General features: G+C 41.5%; 1 protein-coding gene across 6 annotated transcripts in view; it reads left to right on the forward strand.

Annotated features, from left to right (window-relative positions):
• Positions 1-21,979, forward strand: part of POC1A (POC1 centriolar protein A) — a 44,311-nt gene that overhangs the window by 19,850 nt on the left and 2,482 nt on the right. For 4 of the 6 annotated variants that reach the window (XM_004176297.6, XM_032750611.3, XM_072934674.1 and 1 more), the window contains one exon: positions 12,302-12,442. The exons of 1 other annotated variant lie outside the window; for it this stretch is intronic. In XM_004176297.6, coding sequence (XP_004176345.2) covers positions 12,302-12,442 — 141 coding nt within the window. The remainder of the gene's footprint in view (positions 1-12,301; positions 12,443-21,979) is intronic. One more of the 6 variants, XM_030282939.4, reaches the window with a different exon arrangement.

Below are 21,979 nucleotides of genomic sequence, written 5' to 3' on the forward strand. Positions count from 1 at the left end.
GTGCGTAGGTGTCACACATGACAAATAGGTGACATATTGTACTGGAGCTTCTTTCCTGAATACCTGGAGACATTAGTTCATATCTGTTCCCTGAATCATGTGTTGAGACCTCTGAGTTCTGACTGAACCTGAGGATAAATTCAGCATCTGAGCAATTCAGCGATGCACTGATCTGAGTGGAACTCAGATCACTGCTTCAGATGCTGGCTGTTACAAAAGTGACCCTTTAAAGCTGCTGCCTGTAAAAGCTGTAATTTTTGCACATGGTATGATTCATTTAAAGATCTTTATTTTGTCTTGTCAATCTTTGGAGATTTTTGATACATGTGTGTATACTTATAGGATTCTGCGGTATGTTATTGCCATGGCTGGTTTTTGGGTAATCTTGTTCAGCACGAGCTGTAGGCTGAAAGGCTTTCTGTGAACCAGGGTTCTGTGCGTAAGTGGCATTGCCTCAGCTGAAGGGCAGTCTTCTAGGCAATGTCTGTTGCTCTGTGGTAGTGTCTTTGACCATATCAGTTTAGATATTTCCTGGGGTACTAGAGTTATCTCTCGAGCACAATGGTGTTTTTATTTAATATGGCTTCAGTCCATTGCTGGAGATATTGGAATAGCCATGGTGTTTTGGGATGAACAAGATTTGACTTTGCAGCTCTAAGCCTGATGCCCTACTATGTGAAGTGCTGTGTAAAGAAAGCAATCAAAACTTGAGGTTGGCTAGTGTAGGGTTAGTGGGAGAGCATGGGAGGAAGCGGTCACATGAGGCAGGAGCTGAAAGTTTTTATTGATCCTTGCTGGGTTTTGGCTAAATCTGACTTCTTCCTTTTCCTCCCCTCACGTTCTAACTCTAAAGTTATGCAGGCTATGAAACTATCTGTCCAATGACCTCTTTGTTTATTAGCCTATTGAACTGGTCTAGCTTTGAACTCTATCAGCTTTAATTTAAAATATGGCATAGTGTAATACTGGGCTGAAATACATCCTTTCTGGGAGAAAAATAAGAGTTTTGGTTTGTAGCATGCTTAATGGCTTAAAAAATGTAGACAAGGTATCAGCTAATGGGAAATGATGGTAAATTTGCTTTCTTCTGTGCTGCTGTTATTGCCAGAGTATCTTAACCAGTAGTCTTTTAAAAAAACGGGAAGAAAATGCCTGAGCTCTTCTAAAACTTAATTTTTCATTATAAAACCTCTAAAGATGTCCATTGAAGGGAGCTGCTGAACAAATCCCTTGAACAATGCCTAACCACCTTGAACATCTGTCCCTCCCAACACAAGTGGTCCCCTGTGGAAGAGGGTTTACCTGGCCAAGCATCCAGTAGATGTTGCTGGGACCATCTGTTTGTGTGCCACTGACAGGCAAATCTGTGTCATGTGCCGGTGGCTGACAGGGTTTGCTCTAGTGATGCTCTGAGCCTGTAGGAAACAAGGCATTCTATATTCTGAGGTATAATATGTTGGTTTGGCCCAGGTGCTCTGTATTTGCAGAGGGAGAACGGAATCCATGCTCAATCATGCAGCAGAAAGATAGTTTGATTTGGGGTTCCTAAATTACTTAAAAGGAATCTTTTTAAACTGCCATCCAAATGCAAGCTTTAGCTTGGGCATGCAGCATGGGAGGTGCAGAATATATCTAGTACTATAGCCTTGGATTAAGGCAGTTAAAATTGCTAAAGTTAGGAGGGGAAGAATAAATAATGTCCTCTGAGACATTTGAATACCCTAGGTTAAGATTAAATTTAGAACTGATCTGAAATGTTCTTTGCTGTTAAAAAGAAACTGAGATCTGAAAATGGCTTCATTCTCTATTTTAAGTATAACCTGAGCATGAAGATTTTGGCTCCATAGTAATTTAGACACTCATGTCAGTCTCCTCTTTTAAGTGAATGTCATGTCTTGTATCCTTTAGAAATGGATCGTGATGGGCTCTTTAAGAGTACCACCACTCCTACAACTCACTGCAAGACTTAAATTTCACTGTATTTTAATTTCTTTCTTGTTTTGAGCCAAATACTTGCTTTTTTAATAGTGAATTGCTTATTTTGGTAGTTTTTGGGTAGGTGAGATAGTTATTTTCTGTCAAATTCAGACTTAAAGCTGCCACCTGCAGATCTTGATTTCATGCCAAGGTCACTTTTTCCTTCAATGAAAAGTGAACCTACTCCTTTCTCTACTACTGTGTTAGTGTGCCAGAATTCTGCCTATTGAATAATCCTGAGATTTTGCAGACATTTCAGGATCTAATTACATTTAAAACAGGCACAGAGGTTATGACTTAGTTTTACTACCCCTAAAATACATAAACACTATTCTTGACACATCTTGAATCTGTTTTCACCCTTAAGTCCATGAGAATATTTTTCCAAGGAGAGCTTATACTGTTGTGTAGCTGTGTAATATTTTTTCTTAAGCATTGTGAAGTCACACATATTAACGAAAACAGTGGCTGTGTAAAACCACTCAGTGCAGTATCTGGTTTCTCATGGAGAAAGGCTGACTAACATGCAAGAAAGAAAAACTGAATACAGACATCAAAACTAGTTTGTCATCAAGTTGAATAGGAAGAAAAAACAAACCTAAATAAGCTGTGGGATAAGAGTCATGAAATATTGTCAAGGTTGGTGAACTTGAAAACAAACTTGCCCCAAACCAATTTTCCCTTCCCTAGGCAGAGGGAGACTGCAGTTGGTTTAAGTTCAGCGTGAATCAGGCTATTGGACGTGTTTGTAACAATGGACATAAACTTCAAAGTTGCTCTGCCCACCTGCTTGTGTTTTCTGTAAACTTAGGAGGCTTGGAAGATGCAGCTGCCTTTGGAAGTAGAACTGATCTGTGCAAGGACTAATGCAAATGAAAGAGAAGGACACCATGGGCAGAATTGCAGTCATGGCTGGTGTGAAAGCAGAGATGTGAAAGTGTGATAAACAACTAAAGCTGTCAGAAGTGAATTCTAAGTGTGCTAGCATAGATGTGAGACTGTAAATGTTAGATCAGAAGTAGTAGCTCTGCAATAAATGCTTGCTCTTAAATTATAAGCTAACAATTGTTGCTTTAAAGTGTTGCATAATCCCCTTGAAACCCAAAGTTCAGGGCAAGCACTCCTGGTGTGTGCAGGGGGAAGCTGATGGGAAGAAAGGAAGTCTTGCAGTCCTGTGCCTTGATCCTGTGAGTGTGCTTGCTTTGATCTAGAATCTAAAGGGTAAATTCATGCTTTGTGCTACAATATTGAGTGGTGAGGACCTAAAGGAAAGTCAGAATGAGAGGAATGGATTTTGCAGGTGATTTCAAAAATATAAGCTCTTATGCTTGTCAATAACTGTAAGCATTAGGTCTGTGTGGGTGAAGAGGTGTGTAGGATCAGATCAGGGCATGTGTTCACTGTTCTGATGAGTTATGAAAACATTCAACATAGGATTTATTAGGAGATGGTAGATAATGTATTTTATTTGTGGGTTTGGTGGTGGACTTTTTTTTAGAGGCACAGGGAAAGCTTTACATGTGTTGTTGCAGCTGACAAGAGTGTGCAAGAACATGTCTTTCATTATGGGACAGATTTGCTACTGTTGTTACTAATTCCAGGAAGGCTGTGTATAGTCAAGTGTCACAGCAAATGCTGAATGGTTGATGTCACATGGACAGTTAGAAAGTGCTTGGGATTTTATCTAAGCTTTCTTAGCTAAACACTGAAAATGGTGAATAAAAGCATTGTACTATTAGCTAAGTAGGTTGACAGTTTTTTATTAAATATTATGGAAAATAGAAAATATGCATTGATATATAGATTTTTTTTTGCTCAGATTTAAACATAAGCCTTCTGGAGGCATGTTGTAACTGTGCAAAATGTTATTTTGGAAAGGAGGAGGCCTACGAGGAGATTTTAGCCTCAGCCTCTGTATATAACTTTTTAACAAAAAATACCTTAAAACTTGCTTATGCTGAGGTACCTCAGACAGATTCAGAAAGAGGTAATCCCTTGATAGAGCAAATTGGCCAGAAGTGGTAACTGTCCTCTGACATTCTCTTGCCAAAAAGTATTTCTGCTTGTCTGAAATTCTGCAGCACAAATGTCTTAAATATCTTGGCTCTTATGGAGTTAAGTGGCACTCAGTTGTGACGATACCAAATTTCTAGGCATAGCTGACCTTCACAAAGGAAAGCTTAGTAAGGGCTTCTGCATTTCACCAGAAAGGACTTTAAAACAGGTAGCCTGTGACTCTTCAAATATGTTTTTCAGCTAAGACAGACATTTAGGCTCTTTTGATGCTGCTGGGTTTAGAGCTTTCTCCAGGCCTTGGACTGTGCTTATTTCTTCAATGGTAAATTATTCAAAATGGTCCTAGGATTAGGATTAGGACCATTTATCCAAAATAGATAGGATGGGAGGCAAATTCCAGAAAATGTGATCTGATCATAAAGTTGTCTGAAGTCCATAACTGAACGTCCAGAGCTGACTTCACCTCTCTTCTTTGCTGGTTGGGATTGTTTGGTGTCCTTGGGTGCCTCCAGTGCTCAGCCCATGGTCTTGTGCTGACTGCAGCAGATCATCCTGTCAGCTTGTTCTTGTGTAAACAAATTCCTTCTGAATTACTCATAGGCCAGATGTGCCTCTTTTTTTGACCTTTTGGCTTCCAAATTAGTAACTGTATCTAATTTTGGCATTTGTTAATACTTATGAATCCTGTTGTACCTTTTTTTTTTTTAACTTCCTGTGAAATTCCTTTCTGGGAATCAGTTTCATTGCATAGAGCTGCAGCTCTTTGCAATGGGATGTGAATGTGGATTTTTATTTGCACCTTCTCCACCCCCTTCTGTTTATGTCATTTTAAGCATTGTAGGGGAAGCATCCTGTGTTTGAGAGCAGGGACCCAGTCTTCAATCTATGACAAAGATGTGGTCTGCAAAATTAATACCTTTCCCCATCTGCTATCACCTTACTTTTCTGAGGATTCCCACTCCAGGAAGCTTTAGTCTGGTGCACAATTGCCTTCCACCTGGGATAGGTAGGTAGATTGTTTACTTAAAAGAACAACAGTGTGAGGAGTACTCAAGATGTTTCCACAATTCTCTATCCTACTTGGCTGTCCAAGCAGAAGCTTTGTAGGGATGAACAGGAGCCTTGCTATGATTGATCACAGGAGCTCTTCTCTGCATCCTTCTCAAGCAGATGGTTATCCAGAGCTGCCTCTCCCTTTATTAAAGGAAACCCACTTATCTAAGCCTGTTTGGAGATGCGACCTTGTAATTGGTTTGTGAGGGAACAGAGAAAAAGAGATTGAGAGCAGCCCTGAAGAGAAAGACTTGAGGATGTTAGTTGACAAGAAGCTTGACTTAACCCAGCAATGTGGACTTGCAGCCCAGAAAGCCAAACATGTCTTGGGCTGCATCCAAAGCCCCATGGGCAGCAGGCTGAGGGAGCTAATCCTGCCCCTCTGCTGTGCTCAGGTGAGACCCCACCTGCAGTGCTGCATTCAGGCCTCAACATGAGAAAAATGTGTACCTGCTGGGGTGGGTCCAGAGGAGGCCATGAGGATGATCAGAGGGCTGGAGTACCTCTGCTGTGGAGACAGGCTGAGAGAGTTGGGATTGTTTAGCCTGGAGAAGACTCCAGGGAGACCTTGGTGCCCCTTCTGGTACCTGAGGGGGGACTACAGGAAGAGCTGGAGAGGGTCTTTGGACATGGAGTGACAGGAGGAGTGTCTTGGTGAAGAAGGTGGGAGAAAGGAAAAGGCAGCACCCTCAGTTTGGCTTTCCAAGGGGCTTGAATGACTGCAGCAGCCTGCAACAGCTTTGCCTGGTAGTGGATGAAGCAGCTGTGCTGCTACAACTGTTTTCCCTTGTGCTCTGGTTTGACAAGATTTCTTCCAGAAATAAGAGGATCAGCTTTTAATTTCTGTCATCTTACAGTGAATAGATTTGTTCTTAGACTCTGGAACAATAAGGCAAGTCCTGACAAGTCATTATTGGTCAGAATAAAAATTGCCTTTTAAGTTCAGCATCTCAGGCTAATTAATGTAAATTCTCCCACTTAGGTTGCTGCTGTATGTGGCTTGTTTTAATGCTTGAGTCATAATTCAAAGAAATGAGATTGAGGCAAGATTTTAAAGTTTTTTTTTTCAAGCTGCAGTTCTGTGCCAGCTTGGAGATGGATGAAGTTAGCTTAAGCTTTAAAAGTTTCTAAGATCTCAAACTTTTCTGCTAAAATTCAAACTTCAAGCAAGAGTAAGAACAAGTGCATGTGTTGTAGTGTCTGTGTCTGCATGGCATGCATTTTTATACTGTATATAAGTAACAAGATAGGTATGCACATTATTCGTATGTTACACAGTGTGTATATACCTAATTCAGTGGAAAAAGGTAAATTAATTCTGATGAAGGGAATGAGCTGGAAGCTGTTGTTCCCACTTGGGGAGATCACTGTGTGTCTTGCCTTGGAGGCTGATGCTTTTGGTGTAAAAGAACCTGTAGCTGGACAACCTAAGGCTGAGAATAAACACTTTTTTTCAATGCTTGGCTGCCTTTTCTTGGGAGTTTTTCTCCAAAAACCAGGACCAGAAACAATTCTTGATGACATTTCTAACAAGTGGTTTTCATTCTTGTGTTTTTGTTCCTATTGTGGCTTGTTTCCACACAAAGCTATTCAGTTGAAATTTTTGGTGTTGTTATTCTCCAGGAGCAGCGTTAAACAGTTGAGCATCACCTATGCAACAAAGCTTAATTATTCCATACTGAATTCTGGAAGACCTCTTCCTTTTTCCTAAAGAAACTCTAGGACTGATGGGAGGGGAAATTGGTTAAAGGAGATAAAACGCAGGAAACATAAATCTAAAATGTTTATTTTAGATGTAGCTTTTCCTTCTCAAGAAACACAGCCTTGTTTTATTTTTTAGCAGTTGGCAGTCATTAAGTTTTATCTGTCACTGGGCTTTCAGTGTCTGGCATTACTATTTGTCATTTCACTCTTTACATGAATACTATTTGTGCTTTTGGAAATGCAGTATGTGCCAAGCTCCCATTTGTCTTCACTGTTACGTTGAAGCTGATGGTACTACTGTCTGTCCTGATTTAAGAGTGACATTTACAGACTATAGGGAAGTAAACTGGACCAATAGACACTGAACCACAGGGCAAGGTCACTGAAATGTGGGAACAGCTTTTCCCTTCTGGTGAGGACCTGCTCTTTACTGGAGATTGCCAGACAGGGTCACTTGCAGAGAGAGATAGGATGCTGGTATTTCTGCAAGCAAATCCAAATTTCAGTCCAAGTGCAGCCTTCTCTGTAGGGACAGGCTGTTTTGTACATTTTTGAGTACCTTAGCTGGCCACTAGCTCTTCCCCTGGTTCTGTCCTTCCGGGCATTTTGGTCAGCAGAGCTGGATGCTCTGATGCTGTTTCACTTAAAACACATGAGCCTGCTTCATCTGCCTCCTTCTGCCAGTGCTTCACTTAGGCTTTGGCACAAGAGTGTCTTGGGATTTAAATAGCTTTGAGATGTCCCTGTTAACTCTTATTTCTTCCTGAGTTTATCAGGAGCTTAATATTTATTGGCCTATGGTGAAACATGGCTGTTACAATAGAGGTGCCAAATTTTAGTGGTTTTTTTAGTAACACCAGCAGGGAGGAGGGTTCTGCATAAATAATTGCATCAAACCCAACGTACTGTTTGTCTGAAGCAAAAATAAAAAAGTAGGTAATGTTCTTTTCACCTGCCTGTTCTCTCTCTCCCTCCCAAATTCCCTGCATTATTGCAGCTTCAATTCTGACATAAGAATTGAGCATAGATCATATAAATTGTTTCACAAAGTTAATTTAACTTGTGTCCTAAGTTGAGTTGTTACCCTGTGCTGGTCTGGACAGTAGATGGGGAGTAATGCAAATCTTGAACAATGTGATTGCTCCAGAAATTTCAGTGCTGCCTTGAAGAGGGGATGCCTTTCCAGGCCAGACAGATGTGCCTGTGCTCAGTCAATGATACTTGGTATGCAGCAGGGAGGACTGAGGTGCTTCTCAGCTTTTCATGAGCCCTTCTATCTGGCATAGTGTACTCCATCTGACCTTCCTGTGGAGCTTACCTTGAAGCTGATGTGCTTCCACTGGATGTCACTGTTGCTCTTTGGGAGCACATTTAAAGTATTTTACCTGTAGTGAAAACGACGACTCAAAATAGACTTTTAAAGGTATTTCTCTTTTCTTTGGATTAGTAGAATTGGGGTTCAGATTAACTGTGTACACCAACTTTGTGGGTTTTCCGCTGCTCTGTTTTTAGGGGAATTTTTTCAGCTAAGATAATGGATTTGATTGACTATGGAATTTTAACATATTGAAGGTCTGTGTTGAATTGAACACGTTGGATGTATGTGTTGTTTATGGGGTGTGCTGTCTTTCTAGATACTTGAAAATTAATTCTTGGCAACATCATACTGTCTTAAAATCACCAAAACACAAAACCCTCAAAAGAGTACATACACTGTGTTAATCGAAAAGGACTGAAAGGTAGAGCTGAACCTTCCCCCCTTCATGCCACTCAATTCTTCCCATCCAGTGGAGGGAGGTGAGGAAGAGGGAGAAGAAATATTTCCTCTGGACTGAATTATAAGAATCCTTCATTTTATTAGTAGGTGTAAAACTGAGGTGGGTGGTTATTGTATCAATATGTCTTCTGAGAATCACCATTTAAGAAGCAAAATGGCATTTCTTACTTGCCTCATGCAGTTTGCTACAGATGTACATGTGTTGTTTAGTTCATACCTGCCCCCCAACCCCTAATCAGCACTGTAACTACTGGCCAGGATGCTGTTTAGCCAGAACAATTTTCATAAAAGGCTCAGTAAGAGACCTCTGGAATGAAGGCTGATTAATTTTCCCCTTCCCCCAAGTAGTTGCCTTGTGCTGTCTTTAAGTGGTTGCTATAAATAAATCACTTCTGTTTTCCCTTTGTCACTGAGATGTGTATTGTACTCTGAAATTGCTCATCTCTTCTTCCTTTAATGTTCAGCTGCTCCTTGCTCTACTCCCAGTGTTTTAATACACAGATGTTGTAATAAGATATTTAATGACAGAGACATTTTTTTGGTTGTGCCAAATAAATTGTACACTTGAACTCTGACTGAAATGAATTAAACCTCTGCAGCAGTGCCATTGTTTCTGGTTCCTGTCCCCAGGATTCAGCTGGCACTTTACCCACAGGTGGGTCAGATGAGAGCACAGGTGTCACTGCCTGTAATTGTGATGCTCATTGGTACTGAGACTGACACAATTTTGTATATTTTTGCAATTTTTTTCTAAATTTATTAGAATTTAAATTCCTGATGGCTGGCTCAGATGATATAAATTGTCATTAGAAGGGCTTCTGGAGTCTCTCTAAGGCTGTATGTTTCTATGGGTTTTCTTATTCATTCTTGGGAACAGCAGCTGATTTAGTCTGCTTTTACAAAATTTGAAAATGTTTCAGTCTGGAGGCAATTTAGGTCTTCCTCGGCTAGGTGCACACATCCTGGAACTGAATGGTCAGACCTTGGTCAGCTGGAAGCCTCCTTTTTGGAAGCCACTGCTGTGACCAGTGGTTATTTGCTGGCTGGCTGTGTCCCTGGTTTAGACACGGGCACTAACTCAGAACCTCATTGCTGAAGGCTGTAGCTATGGGATTTCTCAGGGATGGGCAGTAAGGAGCCTTTCAAGCAGCTGTGGTGTTTGAAGTATTCCATGTTGTCATGTTTCTGTTCTTAAATGTAGGTATTCTTCTGGTTTTGGGGCTGTTGCCTTCAGGAGCCCTCATGGGCATTCTGGAGGTGGCTTTCGTGGGAATGGTACGTAGCTTGTGAGGTGAGCTGCAGAATATGGCATCTGACAGCTCTGGCTTCAACTTGACATGATGAGGGACCATCTGACCCCTAAAGCATCAGTGTGGGAGCATCTCTGTGGTATTGCCTTTGCCAGACTCTCACACTTTGTGAACTGTAACAAAGAGAATATAGACTCAGAGTTCAACCCCGAAGCTTTTTATGTAAAGCTGTCTGACATATGCTATAAAGATAGATGGAGAAAATCTGTTGGTACAGTCATTTTTCTGCTCTGTGAGTCAGCTTGTTCTGATGGGTTTTGAAGAGGATAGCTCATCATCATTTGGGGTTTTTAAGTGCAGGTTGTATGCAGCGTTAGCTCACTAAAATTTCTGCTGTGCCATGATTGACTGGCCTGAAGTTACATCATCAGCATAAGCTAGTCAGCCTTAACATAGAAAGAAAATGTTTTTTTATCCTAGTTACCTATTGAAAATCAGTGGTTTGTGGGTTTTGTTTGTTTTCACTTTTAAATTTAGGCAGCAAATAACAGGTTTTTAAAACTGGATTGATCTCATCTCTGCAAGAACATATTTTAGTTGATTAAATCAATGCATCAGTGAGCAACGTGTGGCTCTTTTAGCTTCCTGCAGCACAGGAGTAGCTGGAGTGTGGCTCCCATGCTGTGTGACTGGAGTGTGGGCTGTGCTGGCCAGGGGCCTGTAGACAATCCAAATTATTCAAGCAGGTGGGAGGAAGGAAATTAGCAGAGGCTGGTGTGGCTGGTACCACCTGATACCGGCTGCACCCCCGGCCTGTGGGGGAGCACAGAGATCCCTGTGGAGCAGCTGTCATCTAAACCTTCCCCTTCTTTCCTGCTCCTTATGCAAAACTGGCCATGTGAGGCTTACTGCAGGAGGATGGTTTGGTGGGCAGGGTCTAGAAGAATGGTCAGCTCCTAGCAGATGGTGGCCAGCAGCAAGGCATTCTCCTGTCAAAGCTGCTACTGCTGCAGCCTCTTACTTCTTCTTCTCTTGCTCACCCCATGCAGTCTCCACCTTCCCTAGGTACTCACATTTCTGCTCCTTCTACTACTTATTGCATGTTTTGCCTCTGTGTTGAGCTGGATCTCAGCCTTGGGAGCCTTTGTGGGCTCAGTCAGTGGCTCCCAGCAGCACAAGGGTTTTAATGTATATTTTTGAAATATATACAATTTTTTGTATGCATGTATATATCTCCATGATGTACTGGACAGTTTGGTGGTTAAAGTTATGTGACCTGGTCTTGTTGCAGTTCATTTGCACATCTGTACACATCTGGCATCAAATACAGAAAGGAGCAGGTAAATCAGTACTGTGCTGGTGAGAAATGCTTTCCTGCTGTTGCATAGGAGAGGAGACAGAGGCAAATCTTTGTTTCTACTTAGAAAAAGTACATGTGGAAGAACTTTTGGAGACTGTTTTTCAATCTGTCAGAATTCCTTCTTTGTTGATTTGTAAACTTTGTGTGAGTAATAAGTGCATGGGATGGAGCTGCACCAGTCATTGGGCTATGGAGAAGTGTTTTGAGAGCTGTGATCTTGGCTTTCAATTCAAATTTTGTGCATTAGTGTAAATTGAGAAACTGAAGTCTGCAGTTGCTTAACCAGTTGGCTACCTCCTTTAGTTAAACTTCTTTGTACTGCTTCTGCTGGCAATAATGCAGATAAACAATGCAAATAGTGTTTTTTCTTCAAGAAAGATACCATTTTGAAAGAAAAGGAAAGAAGAATAGGTTCTTTAGTAGAGATCTATTTGTGTTTATCTAACTTAATTTATTCTGAATGAAATATTCAAGCTTGCATAACTAAAACAGTTGAAACTTCAAAGTAAACTTGTTCTTAATCTCGTCAAGGAGGAAAACCAGTTCAAGATGTAAACAAAATTAAAATTACTTAATCAAAACAGTTCCAATGTATATTGGGACATCTTGCTTCTGCTTAACTTAACTATGGTACAATGTCTTTGCCTTCTTTCAACTACCAAACATGGAGAGAGGCTTTAACTTTACTGTTGGAGTGAAATAATCAGACTCCTCTGGGGTAGCTTACTTAATTCCTGTCATTGGGATGTAGTGTTTCCCTAAACTGCTCCAGTAAGTCTTCACTTACCTGTAGTCTGTACCTGTGTGCCACAAGAGCACACCAAAGTTCTTTGCACATAGAAAACTTTAACCTTGCAGGATTGCTTCAAGATTTTTATCTAAGGCTTGTCTTTCCTGGTGGTGGTTTAAAACTGAACAAAAGCACACACAAAACCCCCCCAAAAAATAACAAAACCACCTTCCACCTGGAGCAGGCAGATGAGTCAGCAGAAGCTCTTCCTTTTCCAGCTGTGGCAAGAACAATTCCTTTCCTCCTTTGCCTGTTTTTAATAGCATAGACTGTCCCCACATAAACTGTCCTTTACTGTTTGCCCTCCGTGGAACAGAAATCCCTGTGCAGTTAGTTGCATTGCAATAGCAGATTATGTCTGTTTATTTTTCTAGCAGTCCGAAATGGATTGTGGCATTCATCATAAGAAAACAAAAACTCAGGATTCTGTTAGGACCCATGAACAGCAAGAGGAGGAGACCAGTCTTGCGAACACCCTGGAGCATATTGTGGGGCAGCTGGATGTTCTGACTCAGGTATGGTTTACTTTTTAATTTATTGTTGACAAGTGTACCTGTGACTGGAAGAAATGGGAATGTTTTGCAGTAGTTTCATAGAATAATAATATGGCTAGTTCAAAACCTCTGCTTTTTAGTAGTATTTTGATGAGTCTTTCATCATCTGCTTCTCAGCTTCTTTCTTTCAGTTCCCTCACACTGTCTTCAACCTTAGGCACTGCTCTTCCCTAGTTTCTTTGTGCTGCAGCTTGGTAGATGCTGCTGGAGCCAGCTCTGATAGCCTGTGCTGTTAGCCAGGGTTTATCTAAGGTGATGCCTAAAGGAGTGGTTGGCAGAACAGCTCTATTTTGGTGAATAATCTGTGTCTGTCTTCCCTGCTCCGTTATACCACAGCCTATAGGTGAACTCTGTTCAGATCCTGCTCACCTACACAGTCCAATCTCTGCAGAATCCTCCTCCCATCAGCAAGTCTGGGCCCTTCTGTGCCTCGTTGCTGGAACATGTTTTTCACCCACAGCTACAAACAGATAATCCCTTGCTAAAACATTAACAAACAGTTCTTTCTTGGAGTCAATAAACAATGTTTGAGCAGAACCAGCCATGAATGGTGATCATCACAGAATGTGTTTACTTAATAAGAACATGGGGATAGAAGTGTTTTTTGATTACCTAAATAACTGCTCCTTTCTCATTGTGGAGAAATACTGTTTCTGGTTGGCTGGACCTGAATTTCATTGTGGTTTTTTTTGAGATAAGTGAGAAGCGGGGAGAAAGTATGGAATGGCAAACATTAGAGGTCTCCTGTAGCTGAGACTATGGTGGTAGGATGGAAAAATCTGTTGGGAGGGTTTTTCTGTGAGTTTAATTACTGTTTCTGAGGAAGAACAAGTAGGTCTTAAACACTTGGTGTTGAACTTATTGATTAGTAGTCTGAGTTAGCTCTCTGCTCTTGAGAGAGTTAACTTGTCAAAGTACTTGTCAAAGAGTGTAAGATGATGGGTTGGAGGGCCCATCAGGAGATTGAAGGCTGTTTTAGGGATTAAAAAACATGCCACAACTACGAGCAGTCCAAAATAGTGTAGGATGAAACCCAAAAGGTATTTAAGTTCACTTGGCAGAAATGCAAAAAAGCACTTTTGCTGTGGTCTTTAAAACACTGAACAGTGGAGGAGGGGAGGGAAATCTTCTGTGGCACTGGGCCCTCATACTTGTGAGTAAAAAGCAGCCCAGTGTATACACAAAATATTTTAATAATGTTTTTACGTCTCCCTAGTAAGCTTGGAATGTGATTGTTATCTTTCATTACATTAATCACATCCACATTTCTGATGATGGATGTGTAATGGCTCCTTTTCAACTTCATAGGTGTTTAGAGGAGGCAAATATTGCAGTAAACAGTACATGTGGGATTTAACCTAAATATAAGCAATGCAAATATCTCTGTGAAGATATTGTGTAAGTGTAGAAAATTGTAAATGTTGTTTTAAACCTAGCAGAAAGAGAAATTGAGATCAGTGGGGGAGGAATAAATTAGTAAGTTATAGGATAAAATTGGAAATAGCCCTTAAAGAGTAAAAAACCAAAAAGCTGCTTTAAGTAACTGTGTTCTTTGACCTTTTACCTTTTTTGTAGCATTTTTACCATCTTTGAAGTACTTAATTTCCCATTGGTTCTAATCTGTGTATGTTGTATTAACACCATTTTAATGCATTTGTACAGGTAGATGTTCCTGACTTGCTGCTTTCATGCCAAGGTTTTGATATGTAGCAGTGACACAAACTGACACCAAACAAACTTTAGCAAATGAGCCTGGAAGGATTCCTCATTCCTGGACTAAGGCAGAAGGCACCTCAGAGAGGAGGGATGTGGGCAGTTAGCAGGGCACATGTGGAGGATGTTGACTTGCATGTCTGAACTTTGACTTTTCCAGCTTGGGCTGGTAGGAGAGGGGAATGCAGCTCCTGCAGAGCCACTGCTAGCCCTCTTTGGTGCAATTGGATGTGCTGTGGAATGAGCTGTGGTGATCCCAGTGAACTGGAAGCAGTGCATGGTGGTGTGGGGCAGCTGTTTCTTCCGAGGCATTTCTGCCAAAGCACAAATGGGTCCTGCTCCCTGCAGGCAGCAGATTCAAACCAATGTGTGTGTGTGTCAGCTTGGGGCCTGCAGACTTCTTTGTGAAAGGAGGACACCACTGCTTCTTCAAAACAACAGAAAGATTTCATAAACAACACTTAAAAGGTGTCACTATTTTCTCTTCTTGAAGGGCTGAAGATGTGCTCTGTTAAAATCATAATTCCTGAGTATTGCATGTTTCAAGAGAACTCTTAAGGGCACAAGCAGGGGCATCCAGTTGAAGGGAAAGAGCATGTGACATTTCCAGAAACCCTCTATTGATGTAGCCATCCAAGGGCTTCTCAGGAATTTAATCTGTTAGCTTGGATTATTTTCTGATGGGGTATCCTGAGTTCCTGTGTTCATTGTTCTTGTTGTAGGTGAAAGGCTGTGTTGCCATCATGTAAAGTACTGGTGGGGAAGGTTAAAGTTGTGATAAACTACTTTGGGAAATTATGCAGATCTAAGCCAAGTTTATTTTCCTATTTTTTTTTTTTTTTTGTAGCTGTCATTTCAAGGTTTAAACCTGGTATCATGTAGAAGTGGGAAGGAGAGAAAATACTGCCAATTTCTGCTGAAAGAGGTGATAGTAAGACATCAGCTATGGGCTGTCATCTCTTGCCAGCACACAGCTCTGTTCTGAGCTGCACACATGAAGCTGCATCACCAATTATTAGTACCTTCCCTCTGCTGGCAGATGAAATAAGGTGTCATGTGCTTGGATTGAGTGAGATTGTTTTTGTTCCAATTCAGAGGTCTCTTCTAGCCAGTCAGCAATCACTGAGGCTGTGAAGGTGTTGTGCCCTGCACAGGAGGATACACTGAAGCAGACTTGCTCCTTCAGCTCGGCACTTCAGTTCTTATCAGAGAGATAGAGATCTAAAGAATCCAGTGGCTGTTGTGTATCACAACTAGCAGTAACCATAAGAGTGAATAGAAGCTTTGCTAAGCTTGATTCTTATGTCATTGATATTATTCAATTCTTTAAAGTTTATGATTCAACTAGTCTTTGATTCAATGCAACCTTTTCCCCTTCTTCTCCCCAAAGCTCTGTCAGGATATATTTCATTTTACTTGTAAGAAACTGGTCTAATGTGACCTGACAGGGTCTTCATATTTTTTCCTGAAAGCGGTTTGTATTTAGCCTTACATGGCTCTTTTTTGGAAGAGTGGCATATACTTAATTCTGCTGCCTTGAAGAGTGAAGTTGAGACCTGGACATAAGCCAGTTGTTCCCAGTAGTTTTGAATGACTTAGATGCCCTGGTTCCCCTCTGTAGGAAAGCAAAGGAATTAGGAAGATGAGAGTAAAAAATGTATGATGCTGATGCTTTGCCCCTCCCTTTCCCTTATTCTCTTGTCAGCGTCTCAGTGTTTAAAAATCCTCTACTGGCATTTCAGAGATGTGAAAAGGATGAAAATGCAAACTGTTTATCAATTTATTAATTTTTATTGAAGACTGGATCTCAGGAACTCAGTGCCTATATGAAGAGTTGGGGTGAATATTTAAGGGGAAAACAAGGTGATTTTCTCTCTTGGATGACCTGGCAGAGAAAGGTGTATTTTGGCTGAAACAAAAATCTAGCAGATATCAAAGATTTGCTTGGTTTGGGTGCATTTCCTGCATTTACAGCTGATCTGCCCTGCTGAAAAGATCGTCTGTGAGTTACTGTCTTGGCTATATTTGCAGCGATCATCTTCAAACAGTTGAATGTTCTCTTGTCCTCACTCCAAACACCTCCAGCTGCTGTGTTCACTCTGTTCATCTGTGGGCAGCAGGCACTGAGGCAAAAGCTGCTGGTTTTATGTGGGAAGGAAGATGTCTTCTCCAAACGAAGAGTTCAGAACCAGGTTAGCATAAAAATTCATAAATAGCTGCGATAATCCACCCACAGGAAACGGCTTTATATGCTTCCCCAAACTAATCTTGCATTGAAGCTGGGAGAAAACAACACAGTGAAATGGAGAAGGCTTGATAAATCTGTAAAATAATCCAAAGACTGAATTGAAGGACAATCTAGCTCATGTGAGATTAAAGGATTATTTCACTCCAGAAAAGATTGCAGGCGAATAAATAATTTTTCTAAATTTTTTTTAGCATAAAGAAAGACTTGGACACAAGTGAGATGCTTTTTAATTAAAGCTGAAAATGTCTGTGTGTCCAGTGCTAGTAATGAAAGCGAGTAAAATAAAATTTTTACTCCTTTTTTGAGATGCAGTCGCAAGCCTGTGTTGGTGAGGGATGAACGTGGCCTCTTTTTTGAGAGGCACTGAATGTAAATTAAACAACTGGTTTAGTAAAATATATGCTTTATGACTTCAAGTAGTTACAAGTCAAGAAGAAATATTTGGCAGTGATGGGGGCGGGGGGGATCATGTCCCAAGTGCTTCTACCTTTGCTGTGCACAAATATCTTGGTTTCTGTGTTGCTCTCAAGACCTGAACACCGATGGCCCCAATATAAAGGAGAAAAATGGCAAATAATTTTTATTCCAAGAGAAATATTTTGAAATCTGAAACACTAATAAAAAAGTTCTCATCTGAAAATCTGTGGAGTGTCAGATGAGCTTGGTTTTTAATTTAATCTGAATTTAAAAGACATAGAGGCTATTTCTTGTGAATCAGACCCATCTCTTAGAGATTCAGTAGCTTTGATCTCTCACTCAAAACAAATAAAGTGCCCTGATTATTGCCAGTCCTCTGTGTCATTGAGCGGAGCAACTTTTTTTTCCCTCCCATATTTACTTCCAAAATATGCTTGTTATAAAATCTTGATGCAAATACATTTTTCTCCTTTCTAAGATTGCTTAAATTAAATGCTCTCTGAGGGATATTGCTGCGTTAGCTGGACGCTCTGAAATCTGGCTCTTCAGAAGTGCTGATCCTTTCCCTGGATGTTCACAGGACCTTCATCTTCCATTTTCCTTCAATGGGAAGGAACATTAAACACCTCCCACAATTTATTTTCACAAGCAGACTTTGAAGATTAATATATATTGTTATTCAGCTATTGGATACCAGCAGCTGAGTTCATTTAGGTGAGTGATTTGCATCCTCAGAGGCAGGGGACGGATATGGGAAGGCTTTGAAGTCTTTGTGGTTGGGGAAGACCTCCGGTCATTCGGGGTTCTACCCTCTGTACTGTGCAGTTGCTGTCATGGTGCATGTTTGGACATTTTGTTGTAGCTCATCCTGACTGGCTGTGTTTTTGGTGAAACTGGGAGTCTCCTGACTCCTTCTGCTGTGCTGGCCCAGCCCCAGAGGTCTGGGAGCTCTGCACCAAGGAAGCTGCACTGAAGCCATCAGCCATTCCCTTCTAGAAAGGTGTAGGATCTGATGTAAGTGCCATCAGTTTAGCTGTGGCTGATCAACTGTCAAGACTAAAGCAACAGCAATGTGTAATGCAACATTTCTAGTCAGAGGGCTGTAAATGGAAAGACTCAGTTGCAAAGGGCTTCTGTGCCTTGTGTTTCCAGCCTGTGTGGATGAAACTGGCAGAGCCTGTGGCTCATTTTTGTAGCTAGGATTGATTTAATACAAAGAACAACCTTTTCTGGTCACTGTGGTACTGGTACTGATCATGCTGCTTGCTCTGGCAAATATGGACAGTACTGGAATTTTTGTGTATGCTTGTGTGTTTTTTTCTTCTGTAAAAAGCACAGTGATCACTTCTTGCTGTGCTGAGTACCACAGGAGGAGATTTGTGCATTACACCAAAGTTGTTTCTATAATTTAGTGAAAGGGTTGGTAAACTGTAATTCAAGTAATTCTGCAGAAAGCGAGGTGTGCTGGGAGGTGGAAGGAGAGATGGCAGCTGAGAATGATAATAGAACGGTTTGTTTGGAAGGGACCTTAAAGTTAATCTAGTTGCAGCCCTGCTGCCAGGTCAGGTTGCTCACTGCCCCATCCAGCCTGGCCTTGAACACTGCCAGGGATGGGGCAGCCACAGCTTCTCTGGACAGCCTGGGCCAGGGCCTCACCACCCTCATCTTAACACTAAGAGAGGGTAGCTGAGCAGTACTGGCTTTGAGTTTTCTAACTAATCATTTCCTTCTTGTAGTGCTTTGGGCTGCTAAATAGAAAAAATTCTTTACTTTGCAAGTGTCCTCAGTAGGGGATGTCTGAATGGTGGATGAAGAGAGCTGGTGGGACTATGAACTCTCATGTCCTGCACTATAGAACAGACAAGGAGGTTGTTCAGCAACTCAACACAACTTGAGCAGATCTTGATGAGGCCAAGCTAGTGCTGGCATTTGCCCTTCTGCAGGCATTGTCATGTATTCCTAATTCATGTGACCCCACAGTGAACCTTGGATGGGTGCACAAAACCTGTGTTGAGGGCTGTGTGGGACTTCCCAACTCAGGGCTGTACAGCAGCGCTGACCAAGCTGTTCCTCTCCAGCTTAATTGGAGCTAAGTGTCTTGTAGAACAATAATGAAAGTCTGTGGAACTTGAAGCAAGTTACAAAGTAAACCCAGGAAAATTAATGGTGTTGAATTAGAGAATGGGATGGTGCTGAGTCTTCACTCACTAACTCAGCCTGGTTTGAAATATTCTATGCAAATAGGATGAGTATTCACATTCGAGTTTGCCTTCAAAGCCATTGAGATGGTGAGGAGCTACAGACCTGATTTTAAATGTTTGGGGTAGCACATCTTGTTTTAGTCTGAGCACGAGGAACTATCATTCCTGTTAGAAATACCCCACACTTTATTTTAAACCACATTTTTTATAAACCAAAACCCACTCTGAGGTTAAGGCTTTGACTACTGGAGTAAGACTGGTCCTTGCAGGCATTTGTTTGCTACATAAAGTGTTAATTCTGTGAAAGCTTCATGTCTTGTTCTACTGAGGTGAGACATATCTCCTCACTTAGTCTGAACTGCCAGCTCTTGCTGAGAGTGCTTCAGAGATGCAGCAGGTGTGTAGCTGGCTTGGATGCCATCTCAAAGCTGTTAAATTACAATTTGCACGTGAGGAGGGCAGCCCAGCTCTCTTTAAGTGTGCTTGGTAAGAGCAGGGATCTGCTCTGGGGGTCCAAGTGTAGCTGCTGAGGTGGAGGGGCCCTGGCTGCATGTTGGGGCAAAACCCAACATGGTATGGGAGGAGGAGAAGCTGTTGTTGCCAGACAGGTTTGTGCTTGAACTCTCGCTGCAGTTCTCCCATGAGCCTTTCAATCTTGCAGCTGCAGTTTGGAGTTGTAAACTGTGATTAGTGGTGGGAGTTAAGGTTTTTTTTTTCCTCCTGTAAAAGGTATGTAGGGCTACCCCAGTGCAAACCCTTCCTCTGGTAGTTTGTTTCACTCATTGCATTAGAGAAAGGGCTCCCAAGCTTCATTTACCTGGCTGCCCCTTGGATGCTAAGGCAGCATTTTTATGATGCAGTTCACTTGTACTTCTTGGCCATGTTTGGGAGTAAAGTGGGCTCTGAAATTGCTAATTTTATGGAAAATCACATGAAGTTACAGCAGCACATCTTTGAGAACACACCTGCACTGGCCATGTTTGTTACAGAGAGCAGAGCTCTTCAACCTGCATCTCCAGGTCAAATGTGACAAGTCTCATTCTGTAAATCTATGGGCAATCTGTAGTCTTCAATGGACCTCTTAGAAACTATCTGTCCCTGAGTTCTTCCTTGTACCCACACAGTGGAGTGGAGAGTGTGGGAGCAGAAACTTAAAAACTTCTGTGTTTGTTGTGTGCTTATTGTGGGTGATTTAATTTTTTTTTAATAAATTGAAAAGAAAATGCTGTCTTCATAAATTAACATGTCAGATAGAGAAGAAAAATCCGAAGAGGCAGAAGTAATGTTTTTCCTTTGAGCTGTTTGATATGCTAGTGCTCTGCAAAATGTTTTAGCATATGCTTAGAAAAAACAGTGGAGAAAACTTTTGAGGATCTTTTTAAGTAAAGCTAGAACACTATTTCCACTTTCTTTGAGATCAGTGAAGAAAGGGATTTTCTGTTATGAAGAAACACGAATAGAAGTGCAAGTGTCCTATTTTTCCTGCACAGAGCCAAGAACACATCTGTGGTGCAGTCACTGTGCAGGATCATATCCCTTGTAGGTTCAGCCAAGCTGTTGTTACTTGATCTGAGGAACTGCTGTGTCCATATTTTTTGGGGGTTTCCTGATTACTGATGATCAGTCAGGCAGTTCTCTGACCCCTGTGCTGTTCCATGGCAAATCCGAGACGCTGTGACTGCATACTGGAAAGGCCCTGTGCAGCACCTTTGGCCTTGCAGAGAGTGTCCCTGAGCAGGGTGAGCATTAGTTATTCCACCCTTCTGTGCCCTTACCCACCTTGCCCCCAGCTCCAGGCTAAGTCCTGCTTTAGCTCATCTGGCTGTATCTCTCCTGGCAGGGACTCTGCTGCTGCTGCAGAGCCTTGCTGGTGACCTCTGCTCCTTGCTCTGGACTCTGCTGTTCAGGTTTCCTTCAATGCTGGTGGAACTGGTTTCTTTTGGCATTCAATTAGCACCTGGTTCCCCTTATCAGTCCTGCTGAAAAGCCCTTCCAGGGCTGCTGTAGAAGCATCAACCCTAAGGCCAGTAGCTTTTAAATTATCTCTGCTGCTTATTTAAACATGTTTAAGAGGGGCTAAGGAAAAGATACCAATGAGAGAATCTTGGAACAGCATCCCAAATCACTGTTATTTGGGTTGTAAAAATAACATGGAGGAATGGCATAAGGGGCTTGTATCAGGTAAGCAAGAATGACTACTGGGTGCCTCAGTTCAAGTGTCCAGGAGGAGGATGGAAGTGAATAGTCCCCAGAATTTTTAAGTAAATTGGAGGCAACGTTTTATTTCTCCATAGTTTGTCATTAATGTTTCCAAAGAGAAGAGTGTTTTTTTTCTGTGAAGATAAATGAAGACAAATGTTGCTGGAAGTGTTGGTAGAAGTAATTTAAGTTTTCTGTGAAAAATTCCTGTATTCTGTTCTGGTGCCCATAGTAGTGCTCAGTATATTACTGTAATGCCAGAAATACTCCTTTAAAAATAAATAGCTTGGTCTTTTTTTCTTGTTTTAGCCTAAGCTCTTATCCTTCTGCCAATTCGAGTCTGGACTTCAATAAATTATCCAGCATTTACTCCCTGGTGCGTAATGGAGACATGTACTGTATTCCTGACACACCAGGAAGCCCAGATCCTGCTACAGAGTGCAAACTGGGCTCTGGTGAATCTTCACAGGATCTGGCTAGTGTTCTCCTCCTTGGCTTGACTGCTGGTTTGATATCTTTAAGAAGCCATAGCAAAAGCATGCAGGAGTTGAATGGGTGCAGTTTCATTTGCCTCCTGAGAATGATGTGATTTATAAATGGCAGCATGGAAATATTGTAAAACTTTCAGCTGCTAATAAAGGAGCTTTTCTGTGCAAGTTGCAATATAGCACTTAGAGCAGCTGGGCAGTATTTGTGCTTTCCCTTACCTTCCTGGGATAT

This window comes from Taeniopygia guttata, chromosome 12 (assembly GCF_048771995.1).
Source record: "Taeniopygia guttata chromosome 12, bTaeGut7.mat, whole genome shotgun sequence".
Classification (NCBI taxonomy): domain Eukaryota; kingdom Metazoa; phylum Chordata; class Aves; order Passeriformes; family Estrildidae; genus Taeniopygia; species Taeniopygia guttata.